This window comes from Neofelis nebulosa, chromosome 8 (assembly GCF_028018385.1).
Source record: "Neofelis nebulosa isolate mNeoNeb1 chromosome 8, mNeoNeb1.pri, whole genome shotgun sequence".
Classification (NCBI taxonomy): Eukaryota; Metazoa; Chordata; class Mammalia; order Carnivora; family Felidae; genus Neofelis; species Neofelis nebulosa.
Genome location: NC_080789.1, coordinates 22,704,075 through 22,729,281, shown reverse-complemented (window position 1 = coordinate 22,729,281; position 25,207 = coordinate 22,704,075). Strand labels below are relative to the sequence as shown.

The 25,207-nt window shown below is 42.2% G+C and overlaps 1 protein-coding gene across 17 annotated transcripts in view; it reads right to left on the bottom strand.

The window, feature by feature from the left end:
- Positions 1–550: 550 nt before the first annotated feature.
- The window catches only part of ANKS1B (ankyrin repeat and sterile alpha motif domain containing 1B), a 1,084,349-nt gene continuing 1,059,692 nt past the window's right edge, over positions 551–25,207 (bottom strand). For 11 of the 17 annotated variants that reach the window (XM_058741678.1, XM_058741679.1, XM_058741680.1 and 8 more), the window contains 2 exons: positions 12,888–13,055; positions 551–2,172 (listed from right to left, as the gene is read on the bottom strand). In XM_058741678.1, the coding sequence (XP_058597661.1) occupies positions 2,062–2,172; positions 12,888–13,055 (279 nt within the window). In that variant the 3' untranslated portion in view covers positions 551–2,061. Of the gene's footprint in view, positions 2,189–10,970; positions 11,005–12,887; positions 13,056–25,207 lie in introns of all 17 variants that reach the window. The other 6 variants (XM_058741681.1, XM_058741670.1, XM_058741669.1 and 3 more) reach the window with 3 other exon arrangements.

The following is a 25,207-nucleotide window of genomic DNA, read 5'->3' as shown; positions in this document are numbered from 1 at the left end:
CCAAACGTGCTATCTGCATTGTCTGAGACAAGCAATCTACTTGGATGGCCCTTGCTCTTTCAGAAATTTGGTGATTCCTCTTTATAGCCTACTTTAATATTTAAAGGCAATGGGGATTGTTTTGGCTGAAATCTAAGCTTTAAAGGTGAAAGTATCCTTATCAGACTGGTTCAACTTAGAAATGAGCAAGTTTTCTCAATTTGGCCAATTAAAAAATACCTTTAGTATGGATGCTGAGGAGACTAGGCCTTTGGTTTTGATTCTAAATGGAAGTGGGAAGGTGCTCACAGAACGATGCCAAGCACCGGTGGCTGTACAATTTGTTTTATTTTGTGTGCTTTTTTTTTTTTAATAGGATATAAATAATGACAAAAATTACAAAATTTATAACTGGAAGCCCAAGCATATTTACACGTTTCTGTTTCAGCAAAGCTACTATTTACTTTGCTCCTATACAATTACCTTTTGGTACCATATTTCAGTGTTATTTTATTCTCCATTTACTACATACATATCAACAGTGAATAGGCAAAATATATACAAGGAACTGTTCAGGTCAAGTAATTTAATATTGTATTAAAATTCTTCAACACTGAACTAAATCCATATACATTTGTCAGTTTGAAACAAAATTTAGTTATCCTTCTTTAAAACTCACCAACTGATGAATAACTGATAAGCCTCAAGTTTAAAATAATATTGGTTAATAAAAAAAACATTAAGACAATCCCACAATTTATCAATATCGCTATAATGAACTTCAAAATGATTCACAATATGATCAGTTAGAACAATATACGTTAAAATGTTATTTTTTTCTATAATGATATTGGTACTGTTTATATAATTTGATTCTACATAAATATACATTATGGTATCATACAAATACTCCACAGAGACATTAAAAAAATTAAAATACCTTAAAGAAATGTAAGTAAATTTTATTTAATCAAATAGTAAGCAAACATTTATTTCAAGAAAAGAGTTTTATTACTTTGGAATCTCTTTTTTTTTTTTTTTTTGTACTTTTTCTAGAAAAATTTTTGCAATAGAATTTTATTAACACCTTTCTCAAACAAGGTTTCCATGACAGAAATCTTGACAGCAGGAGCCCTAGATTTTTTTTTTTTAACGTTTTCTTTAAAACACTGTGAAGGTTAAAAAAAAAAAAAACAATCTTTGCAGCTTATGGCTGCATCAGCACTTTCGGTTGGATGCCAGTCTGCTTGCCCTAATCTCCTGCTCTGGGGAGCGTCATCAGTACTTTGCCACACCCAAGCCAGTCCTCTCAGTGGTAGCAGTAAAAATTTAGTCATTTGAAATGAAACCAGAAACATCCCTCACAACTAACCTACTTTTCTTATCAGTGCATTAATGAAACATTCTTTTAATAAAAATATTTAATACAAGACATTTTTCTGTGCATAAATTCCTGTTTTGAATCATTCTTAAATTTTGAATCAATCCATAGATGTAAAGTTTTTCTTTATCTGACATGGTTTATTACATATAAAATCCACAAATATAGAAATTGGGAAACAGGATTTCCTGGCAATCATGGGGGTGGTTTTTGTCCTTATGCATGAAATGATGCTCAGTGATATGATTTTACAGGTGTTTTATGGGGGTAGTTCTGTTCTGATTCTACCTTTAAAACTGCTGACTGAAAAATCCAAGATTTTTATACTTTTAGGCAGTATTAGAGATCCCCTGTACTTTTTTTTTTTAAAGGTATTATCCCCAAATTCAGCAAAGCAGTGTTGGGGGCAGAGTCATTAGAAATACCTTGGGTGGTGGCAGGGAGGGGAGTCGGGAGAGTCAGCAAAAAACCTCAACTCGTGCCTCTCAGGGGTTACGGCTGGAAAGTCTTGGTTGCACACTTTCTGTTACTGGTGCAGAAAGAACATCCCCAGGAATGGCCAGCGGCCTTTCGCCCGTGACAAGGCCACACAAACAGAGCAGTCTTCCTCCTGGGCTGGGTGGAAACGGAGGCGCGAAGGGAAGCCTGCTCCGGGACTGCTCAGCGTGCAAGGCACCGCGAGGACAGGAGGATGGTGAGTATCAGAAAATTGTGGTTTCATACTTGGTATTAATTCCTCTCTTGGCTTCTTGTCCTGGCTCCACAATCCACGGCAGATTGGCCAGAGTCTTTTGTTCAGAGGGGTCGATCTGCTTTAAAACAGAAAGGCTGATGCCTGTTATACGGTACCTGTACTCGGGTGCAAACATGCTTCTTAAAACTTTTTGGAAACCAATACTATGCTCTGACAGGACTGCAGGGATATTGATACATGAGAATCTTGTGTTTGTCCTTTTAATACACATTTATTGTATAAGGACTATATGCAAGGCACTCAAGGGGTGGTGGATGGTGAACGAGAGCCCTTGCTCTTGAAGGCACACAGATGGAGAGCAAACACAGAATTCTGCACTTCAGTACTGAGAAGGGGGAAGGAGGAAGAGAGGGTGCTCTGTGGTCAAGGAGCCAGGGGACTTCCTGGAAGAGGTGAACCAGGTTATGTCACTCCCCACCTCTCAAGCCTACAGTGGTTTCCATCACAAAGTAAACCCTAAGTCCTTCAGGTGAAGCCCAGCCACTCTGGCTTTGCTTCTCCCCGCACGCCAAGCCTACACCCAGGGCCTCTACTCACATCATCTGCTCTGCAGGAATACCTTTCTCCAGACACCTGCATGTCTTATACCCTAATGTCATTCAGGTTGCAGCTCGAACACCACCTCCTCACCTGTTCACCCCATATAAAATAGCATCCTAACTTTTCTGCTCTCTTCTTCTGCTCTTTTCTTTATAATCCTTGTGCCACTTACATTATCTCATGTTTATTAGTTCATCCTACACTGCAGTGTAGGATTTTGTTTTGTCACTGTTTCCCCCAAACTTAGAAAAGCTCCTGGCAACCCAGTAAATAATAGTGGGCACACAATACATACTTATTGGATATTATAAAATAATGAGGTAATATCTGAACAGCTGGAGGATGAGCAAGAGTTTGCCTGGCAAGGGGGCAGGGAGAGGGGGAATAGCATGTGCAAAGCCCCTGAGGCAAGGAGAAAGAGCTGGTTGAGAGCTTGCAGTTTGTAGAGTGGGAGACAGGAGGGTAAATAGGTAAGCAGGGCCAAGTTAGGCTGAGCCTTGAACCAAACTGAGCTGAGCTGTAAAACAGTTAAAACCATTTTAGCCCCTATGCATACAAAGTCAAAAAAGGCCACTCGTGGGTAAGGCTTGAGCTGTGAGCTCTCAGGCGGGGCTTTCGCAGGGAGTTCTTCCCCACATTGCTGCCTCATCTTTTCCACATCTGCCCTGGCCCTGGCTATGTGTTCGGCTCAGGAGTGCTGGAGCAAGGTAGCCTGGGAAGGCCTCATTTCTCTTGCACTGTGAACTTTCGTGCCTGCTGAAAGGCTGTGGGATCCATGCCCTTTGGCTACCTTCCAGCATGATTTGATTGTATCTCCACAAAGCTGTGGGGAGGACTTCACATGTTCTTAGGAATCATGGAATATTTTTGAGTAATAAACAAATAGACCTGAGGGAGATGGAACATGGACACCAGCTGAGGGGGATGGGATGCTGAAGCAGTTAAAGAACATCAGTATTATTCACTGTATATTTTCATCATTTCTCAGTGAAGGGTTTTAGATGCATATTCTATGAGCCCCCATGGCATCCATCCCAGTTGTGCTCTCTCGGAAGAAGTCTTTGGGGACCAAAGTCTGATGGAGGCACCTGCCTTGAACAGATTTATCCAGCCCATGTGAGAATGAATTATAACAGTCTAAGAGATAATCCAAAAAATATTCTGAAAACTGGACATTTAACTTACAGTTCTGTGGGGGAAGATAGATTATGAACAAATCTCCGTCAATAAATACTACACAGAATTAAAAGCGGGTATATGCTTGAGTGTGCCTGGGCATTTACCTCAGATTGGGCGGCCCAGGAAAAGCTTCATGTAGTGGAGACCTGAATGACAAGTGGGAGTCAGCTGTGCAGAAAATATGGGGGATACTATGCCAGGTGGAAGGAACAGGTAGCACAAAGGTCTTGGGTAGGAGTGAGCTTTGGTCTGTTTGAGGAATAGGAAGGCCTGAGCATCATAGAGAAGTGTGGTGGGAATTAGCTTTTGGAACTTGGGGCAGTAGTGCCATGATCTGATATGTTTTTTAGGATCACTCTGGTTGCATGGAGAAGAGAGACTGTTAGGACATGTACTGCAGTAGTTCTGGAGAGCAGTGGTGGTAGCCTGGATGAGAAGAGTGAGGAAATAGAGAGGAGTGGACAGATCTATATTTTAAGGGTTGAGTGGATGGAACCTGCTCATGGTTGTACATGGTGGTGAGAGGAAGACAGGAATTAAGGATGACCTCTGGATTTATGGCTTAAACAATATGGTAAATGGTTATGCCATTTACCGAGCTGGGAAAGATTGAGAGTGTAAACAGCTTTAAGGGGAAATCAAGAATTTTATTCCGGGGACTTCCAGGGAAGATGGTGGCCGAGGAGAATCCTAGGCTCAACTCATCCCATGGATACACCTAGATAATACCCACATCAGTGTAAATAACCCAGAAAATGATCTATAGACTGGCAGAACAGACTTTTCACGGCTAAATATAGGAAAGAGGCCACACTGAAGAAGGGAGGAAAGGCAGAGATGCAGGTGGAAGCCAAATGGGCCTGTGGTACCTGAGGGAGGGATGCTGTGGGCCCAGAGGGGAGAGGAGCAGATCCTACACCAGGCACCGGGCACCTGCCCTGGGGAAGATGAATTCCCATAACATCTGGGTTTGAAAACCAGAGGGGCTTAACACACCTTGAACTTTGAAAATCAGTGAACCGGAGACTGATAGGAAACTAAGTCTCTGCCCTTAAAGAGACAGCATAACAGCCCCACCAAGATACAGCATAGAAGCAGCAGTTTGAAAAATGCCTGCAGTATACAGAAGGGAGGGAGATTTATTAACTAATCTCTGAGCATGTGCTAGTGGCGCAGAGATCTTTGGGAGACTTCTCTAAGAACAAACGAACTGGCAGGCACCATTTCCTTCCCCCAACCCCCAGCCTACATACAGGTATACCCGTGTGAACCAGTGCAGCACTCTACCTAGCTTGCTAACAGCATGCCCTGCCCCATAGCCTCCTGTAGACCCACCTCCCAACCTGGCCTTGTTGAGTGCATCCAAAACAATGCCACAAGCATGGCAGTATGCAAGCAGCCCTGACAGGGGTCAGCACCACCCCAAAGCAACTCCTGCCCTGGGGAGAGGGGAAGAAAACCACACACAGCAGTCTGTGGCCCCAGGAGTGTGCTAGGAATATTTAGTCTGACTATAGGCCCCATCCCCCAACAAAAACTTCTCAGGAGACAACACAGAGTGCCTTGCAGTGTGGTGCTCCTGTAGCTCTGGAAAATACCTGGTCTGTTCCAACTTAAGCCCAAGGCAGCCCAGACTAACCCCCTAACACAGGGGACCAAACCCTGCCCACAGCAGGCAAAGAGCCATAGCAGACAACTGGACTGAAGGCAAAAACAGCTCAGCCAGAACAGTGAGACACATGCAACAGAGAGAGGAGACACCCCAGAAGTGCCAGATTCTGGTGAACAGGGGACACTACACGGTAGGGCACTATAGGACCTCTTCTTGTTAAGGTCACTACTTTCAAGAGCAGAAGACATAACTGACTTTCCTAATAGAAACAAGACACACAAAGGCAAAATGAAGAGACAGAGGAATAGGTCCCAAATGAACTAATAGGACAAAGTTACAGAAAAATAGCTAAAATCTTGGAGATAAGTAATATGCCTGATTAATACTTTAAAGTAAAGGTCATAAAGATACTGGACTTAAGAGTAGAGGACCTCAGGGGCACCTGGGAAGCTCAGTCGGTTGAGCATCTGACTTCGGCTCAGGTCATGATCTCACAGTTTGTGGGTTCAAGCCCCGCATGAGGCTCTGTGCTGACAGCTTGCTCAGAACCTGCAGCCTGCTTCAGATTCTGTGTCTCCTTCTCTCTCTCTCTCTCTGCCCCTCCCCTGTTCATGCTCTGTCTCTCTCTCTGAAAAATAAATAAAAGTTAAAAAGTAGAGAACCTGAGACCCTCAACAAAGATAGACAACATAAAAAAACCAATCAGAGAGATGAAGAACGCAATTAGAAATTAAAAGTACATTAGAGGGAACAAACAGACTAAAGGAAGCAGAAGAATGGATGTGTGACCTGGAAGACAGAGTAATGGAAAGCAATCAAGCTGAACAAGAGAAAGAAAAGAGCTTAATAAAAAATGAGAGTAGATTAAGGGAACTCAGTGAGACCATCCAGTGTAATAACACTGCATTATAGGAATCCCAGGAAGAGGAGAGAGAGAAAAAGGGGCAGAAAACTTATTGGAAGAAATAATAGCTTAAAGCTTGGCCAATATCGAGAATGAAATAGAAATCTAGATCCAGGAGACACAGAGCACCCCCAAGTAAACCCAAGGAGGGCCACACCAAAACATATAGTAATTAAAATAGCAAAAAGTAGTGATAGAGAATTTTTAAAGCAGCAAGAGAAAGGAATACAGCTACATACAAAGGAAGCCCCATAAGGCTATCAGCTGGTATTTCAGCAGAAACTTTTCAGGCCAGAAGGGAGTGGCATGACATATTCAAAGTGCTGAAAGAAGAAAAACCCGCAACCAAGAGTACTCTAATCCCAAGGCTATCATTCAGAATTGAAAGACAGAGATAGAGTTCCCACAAGCAAAAGTTAAAGGAATTCATGATCACGGGGCGCCTGGGTGGCTCAGTCAGTTGAGCATCCGACTTCAGCTCAGGTCATGATCTTGTTGGGCTCTGTGCCGAAAGCTTGGAGCCTGGAGCCTGCTTCCGATTCTGTGTCTCCCTCTCTCTGCCCCTTCCCCACTCATGCTCTGTCTCTCAAAGATGAATAAACGTTAAAAAAAATTTTTTTAAAGGAATTCATGATAACGGGGTGCCTGGGTGGCTCTGTCGGTTGAGCATCCAACTTTGGCTCAGGTCATGATCTCGCGGTTCGTGAGTTCAGGCCCCAAGTTGGGCTCTGTGCTGACAGCTCAGAGCCTGAAGCCTGCTTCCGATTCTGTGTCTCCCTCTTTCTGCCCCTTCCCCACTCATGCTCTGTCTCTGTCTCTCAAAGATGAATAAATGTTAAAAAAAAAAATTTTTTTTTTAAAAAAGGAATTCATGATCACTAAACCAGCCCTATAAGAAATGTTAAAGGGGACTCTGAGTAGAAAGTAAAATTTTACTCCTTCTTTAGGAGTAAAAATTTCCTACATTTTTTTTTTTTATTTTTTAAAGTTTATTTATTTTGAGAGAGAACATGCATGAGCAGGGGAGGGACAGAGAGAAGGGGAGAGAGAGAATCCCAACCAGACTCTGCACTGTCTGTATGGAGCCCAAAAATGTGGGGTTCCATCTCATGAACCGTAAGATCATGACCTGAGCCAAAATCAAGAGTTGGAAGCTTAACCGACTGAGCCACCCAGGCACCCCAGATTTTACTGCTTTTAGAATGGGTTCAAACTTAAGTACCCATCTACTTAATATAGATTGCTATATGCACAGGATGTTATATACAAACCTTATGGTAGCCACAAATCAAAAGCTGGTAATAGATATCCAAAAAATAAAGAGAAAAGAATCTAAGTATATCACTAAAGAAAGCCAGCAAACCATGAGACAAGAGAGCAAGAGTAGAAAGGAAAAGAGAAGAACTACAAAAACAACAGGTAACAAAATGGCAATAAGTACATACCTATCAATAATTACTTTGAATGTAAATGGACTAACTGCTCCAATCAAAAGACACAGGGTGGTGGAATGGATAAAAAAGCAAGACCCATCTATATGCTGCCTACAAAAGACTCATTTTAGATCTAAAGACACATGAGATTGAAAGGGAAGGGATGGAAAAGCATTTATCATGCAAATGGAAGTGAAAAGAAAGCTGAGGTGGCAATACTTATATCAGACAAATTAGACTTCAAAACATACTGTAGCAAGAGACAAAGAAGGACACTATATATAATCATAAAGGGAACACTCCAACAAGAAGATATAATAATTGTAAATATTTATGGACCCAACATGGAAGCACCCAAAAACAAAAAAGCTCATAACAAACATAAAGGACATAATGATAGTAATACAATAGTAGTAGGGGACTTTAATGCTTCACTTACATCAATGGATGGTTCACCCAAACAAAATCAATGAGGAAACGGTTTTACTAGATGGACTTAACAGATATATACAGAACATTCCATCCTAAAACAGCAGAATACACATTCTTTTCAAGTGCACATGAACATTTTCCAGAATAGATCATATTAGGCCACAAGATAAGTCTCAACAAATTAAAAAATACTGAAGTCATACCATGCATCTTCTCCAACCACAGCACTATGAAACTAGAAATCAACCACAAGAAAAAAAGTCTGGAAAGAACACAAATATGTGGAGGTTAAGTAACATGGTATTAAATAATGAATGGGTCAATCAAGAAGTCACAGAGGAAATAAAAAAATACATATGAAAATGAAAATACAGTGGTTCTAAATCTTTGGGATGCACCAAAAGCTGTTCTAAGAGGGAAGTTTATAGCAATACAGACCTAACTCAAGAGGCAAGAAAAATTTCAACTAAACAATGTAACCTTACACCTAAAGGAGCTTTAAAAAGAAGAACAAAACCTAAAACCAGTAGCAGCAAGGAAATAATAAAGAGAGCAGAAATAAATGAGATAGAAAATTAAAACACCAACAGAGCAGATCAATAAAACCAGGAGCTAGTTCTTTGAAAAGATCAAGAAAATTGATAAGCCTTTAGCCAGACACATCAAAAATAAAAAAGAGAGGACTCAAAATAAAAACGAAAGAGGAGAAATAACAATGGACACCACAGAGATAAACAAGAATTATAAGAGAATATTATGAAAAACTATATGCCAACAAAATTATATGCCAACCTAGAAGAAATTGATAAATTCCTAGAAACATATAATCTCCCAAAACTGAATCAGGAAGAAATAGAAAATTTGAACAGACCAATTACCACCAATGAAATTGAATCAGTAATCAAAAAACTCCCAACAAAGTCCAGTACCAGACACCTTCACAGGTGAATTCTACCAAACATTTAAAGAATAATTAGTTACCAATTCTTCTTAAACCTTTCTGAAGAATAGAAGAGGAAGGAAAGTTTCCAAATCCATTCTCTGAAACCTGCATTATGCTGATCCCAAAACCAAAAGACACTATAAAAAAAAAGACCTACAGGCCAATATAATGAACATTGATAAAAAAGTCGAGAACAAGATATTGGCAAACTGAATTCAATAATACATTTAAAAAAGCACTCACCACAATCAAGTGGTATTTTTTCCCTGGGATGCAAGGATGTTTCAATGTTTGTATATCAATCAACATGATACATTACATCAACAAGAGAAAGGATAAAAACCATATGATCATCTCAACAGATGCAGAAAAAGCATCTAACAAAGTGCAAAATCAATATTCATTATAAAAACTCTGAACAATGTAGGGTTTAGAGGGAATATACCTCAACAAAATAAAGGCCATACATGAAAAACCCACAGCTAACATCATACTCAATGTTGAAAAACAGAGCTATTACCCTAAGATGAGGAATGATAAGCATGTCCACTCTCACCACTTTTATTCTAGTACTGGAAGTCTTAGCCTCAGAGCAATCAGACAAGAAAGAGAAATGAAAGGCATCCAAGTTGGTATGGAAGAAGTAAAACTCATTTTTTGCAGATGACATTATACCATGTATAGAAAACCCTAAAGGCTCCACCAAAAAACTACTAGAACTAATAAAATCGATATACAAAAAACCACTGCGTTTCTATACACTAATAATGAAGTAGCAGAAAGATAAATTAAGAAAACACCCCCACTTAAAATTGCACCAAAAATAATAAAATACCTAGTAATAAACTTAGCCAAGTAGGTGAAAGATCTATACCCTGAACTATAAAACACTAATGAAAGAAATTGAAGATGACATAAACAAATGGCAAGGTACTCCATGCTCACAGACTGGGAGTTTACACTGCCTAAAATAATCTGTAGATTTAATGCAATCTCTATCAAAATGCCAACAGCATTTTTCACAGAACTAGAAGAAATAATCCTAAAATTTCTATGGAACCAAAAAAGACCCTGAATAGCCAAAGCAATCTTGAAAAAGAACAAAACTGGAGGTATCACAATCCCAAATTTCAAGGTATACTACAAAGCTGTAGTAATCAAAACAGTATGGTACTGGCACAAACAGAGATACATAGATCAATGGAACAGAAGAGGGAGACTATAAATAAACCCATGATATGATCTATTAATCTTCAATAAAGGAAGCAAGAATATGCAATGCGGAAAAGAATCTCTTCAAAAAATGGTGCTGGGAAAACTGGACAGCTACATGCAAAAGAATCAAAGTGGCCCACTTTCTTATATATACACAAAAATAAAGTCAAAATGGATTAAAGACATAGATGTGAGACCTGAAACCATAAAAATCCTAGAAGAGAGCACAGGCAGTAATTCTCTGACAGCAGCCAGAGCAATATTTTTCTAGATGTCTCCTGAGGCAAGAGAAACAAAAGCATAAATATACTATTGGGGGTATATAAAAATAAAAACCTGCACAGCAAAGAAAACAATTCACAAAATTACAAGGCAACCTACTGAATGGGAAAAGATATTTGCAAATGACATATCTGATAAGGGGTTAGTGTCCAAAATATATAAAGAACTTACACAACTCGACTTTACACAAAACAACCAAAAATCCAATTTAAAATGGGCAGAAAACATGAACAGACATTTCTTCAAAGAAGACATGATGGCCAACAGACACATGAAAAGATACATGCACCCCTATATATATTGCAGCATTACTTACAGTAGCCAAATTATGGAAGCAACCCAAGTGTCCACTGATGGATGAATGAATAAAGAAAAAGTGGTATATATACACAATGGGATATTAGTCATAAAAAATAATGAAATCTTGCTATTTGCAACAACATAGATAGATCTAAAGGGTAGAGGGGCGCCTGGGTGTCTCAGTCGGTTCAGCATCCTACTTCGGCTCAGGTCATGATCTCACAGTTTGTGAGTTTGAGCCCCGCGTCAGGCTCTGTGCTGACAGCTTGGAGTCTGGAGCCTGCTTTGGATTCTGCGTCTCCCTCTCTCTCTGCCCCTCCCCTGCTCACACTCTCTTAAAAATAAATAAACACAAATAAATGGTATAAAGTTAAGTGAAATAAGTCAGAGAAATACAAATACCATATGATTTCACTCATGTGGAATTTAAGAAACAAAACAAATGAACAAAAAAAAAACCAGACTCTTAACTATAGAGAACAAACTGATGGCTGCCAGAGGGGCAGTTGGATTGGGGGGGGCGGGGAGATGGGGAGAATAGGTGAAGGGGATTAGGAGTATTTGAATGAGCACTGAGTAGTGTACAGAATTGTTGAATCACTACACTATACTCCTGAAACTAATATAACACTGTATGTTAATTATACTGGAATTAAAATGAAAATAATTATTTCTGGACATGCTAAGTTTCAGATGTCTGTTACATATTAAAAAAGAAATTGAACATACAAATCTGGATTTGTGGGAGTGCATCAGGATTGGGAGCCAGTGGGGCTGGGTAGGTGCAGAGGTAGGGAGAACATGGTGTGTGTGTGTTTGTTTGTTTTGACCATGGTGTTTGAAGGGAAGATTTTCAGAGGACATGCAGTAACTGGTGATGTTCAGATGAAGGATAAGCATGGGAGCTAATGGCTGGGGTGGAGTGGCAGTGAGCCCTCAAGGAGAGAGGCCAGATGTTGGAGGGATTGTCTCCATGGATGCTGAATGTGACAGGAGTAGAGGCCCAAAAGAAGATTGTAAACAAGAAGCCACATGGTCACAAAGGGAGGAGCTTCAAGATTCTACACTTTCCCTGTGACCCCTTGGGCAGTAATGGTAGGGAGAAGAGAGTTAGAGGGATATATGGATATGAGAGCAGGGCATCTGGGGGCGCCTGCCTGCCCCATGCCACAGAGTTGCTAGGATGCCATAAGGCAGCTGGAGCAGAAGCCAGATGGGAGGCTGGTTGGGAATGCTCCAGCTTCTGGGTATTGCTACTACCAGCGGAGGTCGCTTTGAAGTCATGAAAAGTCTGTTAGGACAGGATGTCTACAGAGCTTGTGGGAGGGAGGGGGAGGAAATTCCTGGAGGAAGGCAGAGGACGAGGAGGAAGGAGGGGCTGCACCTTCTGAAGAGTCACCACTCTGTAGGAAGTCTCAGCTGCTGGGAGAAAGCCTGCCTAAAGCTGGCATCTAGGCCTCCAGTGAAGGGGAAGAGGGCTGCTCTGCTGTGATGCACGCACAGCCTGTGCACCTAGCTTCCTTTAGCTGGGTACCTGGGACACCTTGCTATGAACCTCTGTCAACCTCTCCAAGGGCCAGTGGCTTGCAAGAGGCTCTGGCCCCTGTTGTGATGGCAGTGGAGCCTCAGGGAACATCATTCCCAAGCTTTACTGGACCTTTAGGAAAGGTTCGTCAAGGAAGCAGCAGCACCCAGTACCCCCCCTCACAGGGCTGCCACAGGTGACAGAGTGGAATTTTCTTGGGAGCCTCTAGGTTCAGGCAGACGGTCCCCCAAGACTTTGCAGGAACCAGGCTGGGAGGATGAAGGATGCATGCCAGGAGGAGGCCAAGGGAGACAGAAATGCAGGTCCCACACCACTCAGGGCCCACTTAGCAACCTCCTTTCCCTCTAGCTCAAGATTTTCAGAACATCTGTTATCTTTTCTACTTACCACCGATTTGCGAATGCTGACACGGGGCTTGGGGATGGGTTTGGAGGGTTTGTTTTCAAAGCTTTCTGGAAGTGTAGAGGAATGCCCCCCTTTTCTTGCTTGTAGTGCAAGCTGGTAGGCGACTTCAAATGCCTGTCCCAGTGTTAGGATGATTTCGTAGGCTAAATTCTGCAAGAGTAAAGAGAAAGTGTTTATTAGGTTGTACTACAGGGTGGCCAAGTTGAGTGGCTGAGGAGCACTGTGGGAGGTGAACTAGCAAGGACCTTGAACTACTCTACCTATTGTGGCAGTGAGTCAGTGGAAATCTGTGAAAAACAGGAAACTCTAGGTCCAATTTGGAGTCTATATGTCATTAATCAGCAATGAGATGCCTCTCTTTCAGCCATGCTAAGGAGCTGACCCCCAACTTCATTCCACAGGGAGCAGGCCCCCACCCACTGGCCCCAGGAACCTACTCCATTCTGAGCCTCCTCATGGGCAGCTGGTTTGCTCCCAGGCCTTGGAAGATAAGGGGTTACTCTGGTCCTTCATCTTAGTTCTGGGAGCGCCTCAGCTGTGCCTGTGAGGACTAGCCCACACACTCCACAGGAGGTGTTCCTGAGAAGTTTGGGTCTTTTTACCTCAAACATCTGTGATTCAGTGAACATCTCTAAAGCACAATCAAAATCTAATTTAGGCGGAGGGAAGAGGCATTAGTCATGCTGGTGTGGCGTCTCACAGTTACAGCAGCCAGCATGCAAACAGAGCCAATTATCCATCTATTTCTTGAGGCGCTTGCTCTCCCTGTGGGTCCACTCCATATTTTATCATCAAATCAGCAAGAGACAGGAGACGGTGTCAGGCCTGAATGCCATGCCAAGCAGTGCCTGGGAGAAAGGTTCTTTTCGTCAGACCTTCAATCATTCCTTCAAGATGACTTCTAGCTTTCTTTTCTCTTCTCCCGATACGTATCTTCGATTTCTACCTTCTCTTCCCAGCACAGCTCCACCCCGTCTTCTCTAAGAAAACATGATGTTGTGTGACCCCAAGGAGACAGGGTCTCGACAACACCCCTGAGGTCACAAGTGCACCGAAGAGGTAGATGCCTATCAGTCACAGAGAGCTTTCTTAAAATCACTGCACAAGCAGAGAGCAGGCATGGTTTGTCCCAAGTTTTCATTCCGATCAGTGTCCCTGGAATGTGTATTCATGGTTTGTCAAAACACAGAAATGGCATTCTGCTTAGGCTGCTTTTGCAACTGTGCCCATCTCTAGCCCCTCTAGTCAAGCACATGGAACAGCTCAATCCCCATGATTCTGGGGAGAACTGTTTGGGACTATTCCCACTTGAAGATGGTGAAGGAGATACAGGATCGCCTTCAGAGGCCATGTGAAAGAAGCCTGTGGATTTCTGGACAGACCAGGTTTCAGATCAATGCCAGGCTATTGTGGTCTTGGACCCAAGTAGGGAGAATGCCTCCGCACTTGAAAACTGTTTTGACAGAAGCGGTGTCTTCTTCGAGTGACATGTTATGAAATGATGGCCCCACAAGACAGACGTGTGCTTGCTGGAGACACTGAACCTCGCACAGCCAACTGAGCACTTCCTGCAATGAACACTGATCCCGTGTTTGCCTCCAAGGATGAGTCAGACTAGTAAATTAGCAGTGCACCAACAAATGATAGTGGAGGAGGGCTGGCAGACAGCTCCGGCCATCATTGTACAAAGAGGGCTGAACCCTTCGTCTGCCTACACTTGGCACTCATGTCATCGTCAGCCTTGCCTCCTTGTGTGCAGATGGGACCCCTGTGAAAGGCAGACTGGGGTTTCTGATTTCTGCAGTCTCCATGTGAAGTCACAGGCTCTTGGTCTTGTTCAGCACAACTGTGGAGATGGTTGATGTCCATCTGTCAGGGCCATGTAGCACATATTCATGCTCTGGGTGGGCAAATGGACTAAGGGAAAGATGGCAGATTCAGCAATTCTGTAATGTTCAGCTTTTAGGTCCTGGAACAGTGGAGCTTAATGAGTGTGAATTCCTTTATCACTAACCTAAAAACAAATTCCTGAAAGTGAGATTTACTTAAAGCTCCAGTGTTTTCAAATCAAAGTTGAAGATGCTCATTTGAGCAAGTGAGATTTTTCACATGACTATTATGGGAAGCCTAAAGATTTTGAAAGGTACTGGGTTAGAAGCCCTGCCTTTTCATTTTTAATTAGTTCCTGGTGTTAGGAAACTGCTCAAATAAGACACAGAGACCAGACTGTGCCAAATGGCCTCTCCTGATTTGGCTTGCATTCTCTTGACATCTTGCTTTTCATTTCATTTTAGAATGCTTTACTGAGTTATTCTCCTATGATTATGTAAAGAGTTGGACACTGTTACCTTTCCTATCTTTTCTATCACTTCAATGTTTGAGGTGGTGATTATGGAAGCCAGGAAGGGTCCATGGGCATGAGACAGAGGAGCAGTGGTTCTGATGGGGCTTCTGAATGCTGAGTGCCATGTTACTGACATACCAGGGCCCCTGAGGGGAAGAGACACTCATCAGATGGGATCTGCAGACACATGTTTGAATGGAGAGGAAGGTTCATATCTCCTGCCTCTCCTTAGTAACATTCCCACTATTTAAATGGCAGAGGAGAGTTACTGTGGGAGTAGGAGTCTCTATTAGGACGAAGCCAGAAGTTAATACTGCAATATCAGAAAGGATTAGGTGGCCATCCCTTGCTTCCTCCTTGAAGCCAGGCTTGCCAACCCCAGCGATGCTGGCTGGCACTGAAGAGCCAGCGATGTTGCTCAAAACACCTGACAACCCAATTACTCTCTGTTTTCAATGTATTATGATCTTTGCAACTGTTGGGAGGCCAGTGCCTGAAACTGTGCCTGGCATACCACAGGCACTCAGTAAATGCTTGCTGAATGAATGAATGAATATCCAAAGGACAAACCAGAGAAACAGCACTACTATAGTTACACTAAAGTTACACTGTAATATGGTATTATTATAGGCAGCATAGCTACTATTAAGTGAGGACTTTACAGGTGTTAGGAATCAATTGTGCCAAGCACTAGATTTATCTCATTTAAATATTATCACAGTTCTTGCAAAATATCATTATTTTACAGGTAAGGAAATTGAGGCTTAGAGAGGTTAAGTAACTTGCCTGACATCACAGAGCTAGAAAGTTACACAGTTGTGATGGGAACCAGTATTTGTGACTCAAAGCCCATATTCTTAACCCTACCCATGTGTGGTGGTTTGTCTCCAGAATGGCTGCCATCAGTTCCTCTCCTCTGTGTACATGCCATGACCTTCTCCTAAGAGGGTGAGTCTGTTTCTCTGCCTCCTTAAATCTAGATTAACTTTACTGATTTTCCCAACTAGCAGAATGTGGAAGAAGTCACGCACAGGGGGACCTCTGAGATTCAGTCACGAGGAGCCTTACAGTTTCTACCCAGGCCTCTTGGAACATTTGCTCTGAGGGAAACTAGCCATGTGTAAAACATCTGACCACCCCGAGGTCAGCATGCTATGTGAATGTCCAAGCTGGTCAAAGGCAGAGGCTGCCTGGAAAGAAACAGCAGTTGCAGTCATCCCAGCCTAGCTTCCAGATACACAGTGAAGGAGTCATACTGGACATTCAATCCCTAGGAGATGCCACAGAGACAGGGCCCAAGACCCCAGACAGATGCCCCAATAGAGTTGTCCCATCCGAGCCACCTCAGTGGAGGCCCCAGATACTGCTAAGCAGAAGAGAAGAGCAGAACTACAGTATTCTGCCCAAACCCCTAACTCACAGAAGCATAAACATAATGAAATGGATGTCCTCCTGTGTCACTAAGTTTTGGAGTGGTTCGTTAAGCAGCAATAGATAACTGGAACACCACACAATGCTACAGAAGGCTGGTTCGATCCTCATTCAGGTAGTAGGAAGAGGAACTTCCAGCCTTGAGCTGGGATGAACAGTACGTAGTCATGGGGAGTTACTCCTGGAGCCACCTACCCTCAGCCCTGGCTGTGGAGAAGCTAGATGTAGGCACTAAGGTGTCCCTTCACACATGCTAGCCCAAACCACAGAGTGCTGGAATTTCCTTCTAAGTTGGCACAACGATGTCCTCATCTCTAGCCACTAACTCCCTTGAGCATAAATTCAAACTCCTTCAGTTTTACATTCACTACCTTACACCTTTCAAATGCTGTAACTCGGCTGGTCTCTGACCTTGGCTCTTTCTGCTCCTTCTAGCTTATTGGAAAATACATGTCTTGGCTTTTCCAGCAGGAGTCTCTTTCCAGAATCATATTATGGCAATTGGCCTTGAGCCAATGATTACTGGGGAGAGCATGCTCTGAGCCTCATTTTTCTTAATATGCAGTATCTATCTTGCTGGATTGTTTAGAGAATCACTCATGATTACACTTACCCAATGACAATTCAGCCAACACTCATGATTTCTGTGTGCCATGCACATTATATGACATGCTTCACATGGACTATCTCATTGAATCCTGCCAACAACTCTGTGGGCATTATTAATAACTTTGGGGTTATTATTATTCCTAATTTACATGTGAGAGAATTAAGCTCAGAACAGTTAAATAACTTGGCCATGAAGCTAGCACGAGGCAGAACTGGGATTTGAATCCAGGTGTTGACACGCTATGCTCTTGACCACTATACCTTAGAACTAGACTTAAGGTAAATGACTTCTGCAAACTGTTAAAAAGAAAAAGCATAAAAACATTAAATACAGAAGCTCCCGGGTGGTTGATGCATCTTGGCTGGGATAAGGGTACCTAAAGGTACACAATTTGCCTGGGTCTCATGCCAGAACCAGGCAGCTTCCCGGGAAAGGGTGTCCTTTGTGACTTAACACGATCCATCATCACAGGGATTCTCAACCAGTGGAAGTGTCCGTTTCATGATGAGGGATGCCAAGCAACACTCCCTCTCCAGCAGAGGCTCTTTAGGATGAAGGCAGGGAATCCCAAGTCAATGGGGACTACCACCCCTAGGGAAATATCACAATCTCTAAACCCCTTCCTGTTTCTCCTGGGGTCTTTGATCTGTGAATTAAGAATTACTACATTAGAGGAATTTGCAGAGCCATTGTATTTTAAGGACAGATCTTAACCGTAATCAAGGGACACAAACTGGAGATGTATAGGCAAGCTTGCATTTACTGTGAGCTCTAGGCAGTCAGGAGTATAGTTGACCATCACCTTGAATACTTACTGAGCTACTTTCATGTGTCAGGGGCTGAGCTCCTGATGCCTAGCCCATGCCTGGTCTGTAGCAAGTGTCCAGGAAGTGCTCACTGAATGACGTGGATGAGGGGAGGCTCATGGAGAGACAAAGAGATGTCCCCATTGTCCTCCTGCATCCTAGTCACTGAGGCTGTGCCTAGCACATTCATCAGTTTGGTGTTAGAAAAATTTCAGCATAGATATGGACAATCTGTCCCCCTAGGAAAAATTCTGGCCACTCAGGTAATTAATTTATATTGACTGATGCATCACTAGCATTTTTTTTTCTGCTTTATAATTTTGTGTTTTATTTGAAAAATTAGTACTTATCATTTCCATAATATAATAATCATTATAACAAAGGAAGAAGTGAATACATCAGATAGCTTATAAAGGAAGAACCAGATCATAAAACTTAGAAATTTTTTTGAGAGAAAGAGAGAGCAAGTGAGCAAGGGGCAGAGAGAGGGAGAGGGAGGGAGGGAGGGAGGGAGAGAGAGAAAGTGAAAGAGAGAGAGAAGTGGGGCTCACCCAAAGTGGGGCTGGAACTCACCTGATCTGGGACTTGAACTCACCACCTATGAGATCATGACCTGAGACGAAGTCTGATGCTTAAGGACTGAGCCATCCAGGAGCCCAAAACTTAGAAATGTTTAAGCACACTGGACAGTAAATATGCTCTTGCCACATGTACAGAACATCAGCAGGTGGGATCTAAAATGACTATCCCAGTAAGCGCAGCCTCAGCCTGCATCCCCTCCCTCCTATGAAGAGTTCATCCTTCCTTCCTTGTTGGAAAAGCTCCAAACAAATTCAGGAAGAGCCTGGTTCCTGACCTTGCTTGCCCTGGGAATCCACCATGTCCTCCTGCGTCTATCTAGTTTGGGGTTCTGTCTGGGATGCCCTGTTTCAGGGGTGCCTTTTGATTCTGTTCTAGCAATAAGCTTTATCTCCATCCCTAAGAGCCAGGCCACTGCCAGGCCTGGAGGAGCAGCTGTGGAGGTGGCCTGGGATGGGATTGGAAACAAAAGCATTCTTTCATTTTTAGAAGGAAAAAAAAAAAAAAAAAAAAAAAAGCATTTTTAGATAAAGTGGGGGTTTGAACATTTTTTTAAGCTGAAGGGTTCAGTGGCATATTTGCAAGAATACTATAATATTTAACATTTTCATAAATAGAGGACGGATTAGGTATACTGCATAGATCCACACAGTGGAACACTAGGCAGCCAATTAAAATGAAAATTCAGTCATTAAAAAAAACTGGTTAAAAGACTCTAAAAATATATGGATATATACAAACATAGATGGTATCTATGTGCACAGAAAACAGGGATATATATTAAGATGTTACTAATGGTTAACACGGAGTGTTGAGATGATGAATGAGTTTTTATGTTTCTTTATGCTTTGAACTTTATTCAACTGAAGTTGAATAATTTTATAGTCATGAAAATAAAAGCCTGTCAATTTTAATACTTAAAAGAAAATAGTCTAGCTCAAAAAAATCTTACTTATTCTTTACCCATCACCTTGGGGTTCTGAGTGCCTTTGCATTCTCTGGCAGAGAGGGTCGGAAACTATTCCAAGCAAAACCCAGGCCCTACTGCAGATGTTACCGTGGCTCACCTCCATGTACCAGTAGGGCTGGCCATCCATTAGGCCAAGAATCTAATTTAGGCTCTTCAGTTTTCACACTGGATGTCAATTCTAACATCTGCTCAGTTGAATTTTAGACTACCTAGCTCTTCCTTTAACCTGGAACCTCAATACTTCTTTCTACTCTTCTAAGTACAAAGAGTTGAACCTTCTACTGTCTAATTTCTATCAAGCTCAGCTGAAAAATGTTGTATGTGGACATTAACTTATAGACACACACTCAGTACATTCTTGCAGCTGTGCTAGGTTTTATTGCTGTACGGAGTCAGACCACCTGTGAACCTGAACCACATTCTATTTCATCTCAGAGATGATAAAGCAGACCTAGCAGCAACTAGCACATGACATTGCTTACTATGTCCCAGGGACCTGCTAAGTGCCTGATGTAGATTACCTAACTCTCAGAGCTACCTTAGAGAGGGAGAATTATCGCCCCCAATTTTATGTGTGAGAGGTTCAGGATTAGTGAGATTGATTAACCTGGCCAAGTTCACACTGCTAGTAAGGGGCAGAGCCAAGATTCAAACCCAAATCTGACCTCAGATGAGCCAGTATTTTGTGCCACTCAGCTCCCTGCCTTGTTGCTTTTCGTGAGTCTGCTGGTGTTCTGCTTTCACTGAGGGAAACTTGTGTTTTGGAGATTCACTGTATGAATGTTAGTGAGATACTATCAGACAATATTGTGTCATAGAGAGACTCAGGACAAAAAGTTCTTTCAGACTTCAGTCTCACTGAAGTTTTGTTTTCTGAGAGGATGGGTTATACTCCCCAATACAGGAGACATGTATTTCCCTATTTGCTTTGACTTCCAGGAAGCTCAGAGCCAAATTTGTGGCTTGGCTCTAATAACTACATACAATTCTGTGGTCTGCATACTGATGTTAAATCTATTCCCTTGGTGTTGATCTTCCTTTTAGTCTGTATTTTCCCTAATTCAGATCTGTGTGTACCTCTATTTTTAGATCTATCATACCCATTTATGTAGGTTGCCTTAAATCCTTGATGGAAGAAGGCATGGTATAAATGATGTCCATTTGTTCATGCATACATTTGCGAGCTCACTTTGTTTAACCCGTTACTACCAAAATGGCTGACAAGCTACATCATATATGGCCTTCTCATCACCTGGTGAAAGTGACACCTCAATAAGTGAGCGAGCTGAGAAGGGATGGGACACCACAGGGATAGAGAGGGCCCTGTTGGTCCAGGCTGGTAAGCTACTGTTTGCAAGTAGACCATTCTGATCTATCTTCTGGCACTTTCTGCTAGCATTAAAAAAAACACAAAACCACCACATTTCAGTAACTGGAATTGAAGGAATAAACAAATGTTAGTTCCACAGCCTTAGGAAACTACGGGCCCATACCTGGCTATTCTTTGGACTCTGGGGGTCAGCAGAACTACTTCCTGAGGTCAGCAAAGGTTACCCATGCCTGAAGAGGATGCCAACAGAGACATTCAAAGAAAGGGCTATCTCTGGGCATTGAAGCCCTAGACAGGGCGGAGGAGTCACAAGCATGAGGAGCTTCAGAGGTTTGCCACACCAGCACTGGTGACTAAAGACCATGCCTACATCACCTGCATGGGCTAAAGCTACCATGGGCTACCTACCTGTGGCACCAATCACTGCCACTGAGGGGACGACACTGAGAACGGGGTCTGGTCCAGGTGACCTTTAGGTCCCTTTCCACCCTGAGAGATCCAGGATTCTAATTAGAAGCTGATGTCTCTTACTGTGGATTCAGTTTAGAGATGTACATATACTTGACCCCATGTTAAACTGTAGCATATTACGCAAAGACCAGACTGCAGGCCTCGACAATCCACCGGCCAATGCTTAGAGAGGCTATAACCAAGGGGCTGGCCTTCCTCCCAGAGGATGTCCTCATTGCAACAGTCACCCCTAAAACTATTCCAAATGCTCAAGTATTTTGTCTATTATAAAATGACTCTTTTAGCAAAACACCCTTTCCCCATCTCTCATCTTTGGCTGGTAAGTTAATGCTCACCTGGGGCACTGTATCTTCCAGGAGCCTTCTCGTAATCTCCTTTCCTGACCCTCTGGCTAAGCAAGGTGCACATTCTCAGACAGCCCTGCAGCATCTTTACACAGCTCTACTTCATGGTATTTACTAGTATTTTCTCTCATTTGTCTTTGTGTCTGTAGGGCTTAGGGTACATTAGCTGCCTGGTAGGTCCCTAAGATCAGAGGACATGCACCTTAAGGGTTAGATAAGGGTGACTATGGATGGCCAGAGCCAATTCTTGCCTTCTCTTTTCTCTCCCGCAGGTAGACCTGGATGAACAAAGGCCAAACAAATACATGCAATGCCATCAGGGCCCTGAAAACAGAGGAGAGTGATTTTTAATCTGGGTCCTCAGCAGGGTCTCCAGAAGGAAGCCACAATTCTCTTTTGGCTGTATTTTGCTTGTACTTCTTGTTTTTTAAGACCTAGGGTAAGCTTCATCTACAAGTTGCTTCACCCACATCTTGAAGCAAAAATAACTCTTGAGAATATTCTGGGCATATTCACAGAATTCATTGACATCTCTTTAACTCCACCTATAGTTAGTTCTCTCAAGTACAAGCCAGAAATTAATCTCGATAGATTGTATCTGTAAAAGTAAATACTGCCCAATCACAGTCTTTAGTATTTAGAAATAAACGTTAGGCATTTGGCTAAGATGTCTATCTGGTTCAGGGCTGACATGCAGACTGACCAATATACAGATAACCTCTTTAGGGGTAATTTCAGCTCACCAAAAGAATCATGAAATTAATATTTCCCCCTAATTATAACAGGGGTACATGTATACAATTTTGAAAATATATAAAGAAGAAAATAGAAAATCACCTGTAAAATTCTACTGCTGGAATATAGCCAATACTGCGTTTTGGTTGGTTTTCTTTTTGCATTCATATATATACAAATACTTTGATATGATATATGAATATTTACATATGTGAATTAAAAAAATTAAAATCACACTTGATATGTGGTTTCATAAGCTTCTTTCTCATGCAACATTAAATCATGAATAGTTTTTGCCTGCTACCAAATGTTCTTCAAGAATCAGATTTTTAAAGGTGGCAGGGCATTATTCCAGCATTACTCGCTAAGGTTTAACTTCATGCCTCATCCTGAGTACATGAGGGCACACTGGCTTAGCAAAGACCTAATTAGCCAGGAGGTTGGGCCCTCCTTCCTTAAGCCATGACTTGCTTTCTTGTAACATTCAAGGTTCTCCATGGAGATCATGCACCTGTGCCCCGTGTTCACCTGTCCACATGAAACCATAGCCTGAGTTGGCTGGATAGCAGGCATCCACAGGGACTTGGAGAAAGGGTATGCAAAAGAGAGATTTGCCCGATTTCAACCTCTCCCCACTTTTCAAAAGTAAATGCTCCTAGTGGAAGCTATAGTAAACCTTTACTAAACTGTGATGTCTTTGAAAAGGGGCACTTCCCAAATCCAAAACCCTTTTTATTTTAACCCTTCTCATTGAAAATCTTTCTCAAATGGACAAGTCCATTTCCTTAGCTTAATAAAAACAGTAAATATAAATGGCTTCTTGCTTATTGCAGGTGTGTGTAATACTCTGAGCTCTCCACTCCCAAGTGAATTAATGAGTTGTCATGCCTCGAAACTTATCACATGTTCACACAAAGTAAGCATTCAGCTTCCAGCCCGAGCACGCCTCCTCTGAGAGCCCCAGCCCTGCTAGGTGTTGGCACAACTCCAGGGCAGCAAGGGTATGATTTCATGGCAGCTATTTGTTATGTCCCTACTTCTCCTACTGAACTATGAGCTTCTAGAGAGCAGGGACCTGTGCCTGACTCATAGCAGGCACTCAATAAATGTATTTAAATGGACTTTGACTTTGTTCCTCAAGTGTGGAATGCTGCTGCAGCAAACACATGCTGTAAATGAAAAACTGGTTTTTCATACGGGTTCTCACGACAAGAATACAACTGCTACTACCCCTCTCCTGTCCTCAGCAGCTGAGAATAGCTGAACACCCTGTGGACACATATTATCTCATTTAATTCTTACAATAGTCGTAAGTGGTGGGTACTATTGTTAGCTCTGTTTTACAGATGAGGAAACAGGATTAATTCTTGGCCAGACTATAAGTCTAAGAAGTGCTGACCTGATTCTAAACGCTACACTTCTAAACAGGACACCTGAGTTTTAGTTCTTTGCAGGGAGGCTATATGGACACAGGTATGAATGCTGCCAGACAATCTGCGAAAAAAAAATTCAGAGTGCCTTTCTTAGATCTAACTTTACAAAAAAATGGGTTGATTTTAGGCACTAATAACATCCATCCCTTCTTCCCCCACAAAAAATAGGGATGAAGAGAAAAAAGTGATTATTATTCTTTGAATATCCACCCACCTTTGACTTTGTGACTTGGTTAATTCTCAATGATTTATGCCAATGGAGAAAAGATACAGATATAATGCACGCTGACAGTGTTAATTTATTCCTTTTTTTTTTTTTTTTTTTTTTTTTTTTGGTGAGGGAACAGGTGGTGGTGTATAGGGACCACTGGGCTGGGAACGCTGCCTTTTTATATTCAATTAGAGCCACTCACTGCTCTCGGGAGCAGGATCCCTCCTGACACTGACTTGCCGAGGAGTCTCAGTGGCTTCAGAACCAGACTTTCACTTTAGGTTGCTATCATAAGTGGGAAATAAGGCAGGGAAAGTGGTAGAGTTCCATCTAAAGGACTCTATGCCCTTTAAGGTTGCCTTCTATTGCCATGTACTTTCATATTTCATAGTCTCATAGTCAAAGAGGTTGAGGGCCATTTTCAGGTGGAGAAAATGAGAAACAGAATGCCAGCTACAGCTTGGCTCCACACACAATATTAACTTAGTTGTCAGAGGTCAACTAACATCATCACCACTACCACCAACAGTTTTCTGCACTAAGTTCCCACTTTGTTGAATAACCTCTGCAACACAAGCCCTAAATACTTCTCACCAGGAACTTTGAGCTACCCTGTATATTCTCACGGTTTAAAAAACAGGCAGTATGGATGAAGGAGGTCAAAAGGTACAAACTTCCGGTCACAAGTTCTCGGGAATGTCAAGTCTAGCACAGTGACTACAGTTAACAATATTATGCTGTATATTTGAAAGTTGCTAAGACAGTAGATCTTAAAGTTCTCATCACAAGGGGAAAAACTGTTTAACTTTGAGGTGGATGGATATTAACTAAAGCTACTGTGGTGATCATTTCACAACATACACAAAAATCATCATGTTGAATACTTAAAACCAATATAAGGTTCTATGCCAATTATATCTCAATAAAACTGGAAAAAAGGGGGCTCAGGACTTTTAATTTCATTAAACAGATGAGAAAACCAAGAAAGAAACTCATTGCAGAGCTGAAGTCAGAAGCTGGCATAGGTCTCATTGGTCA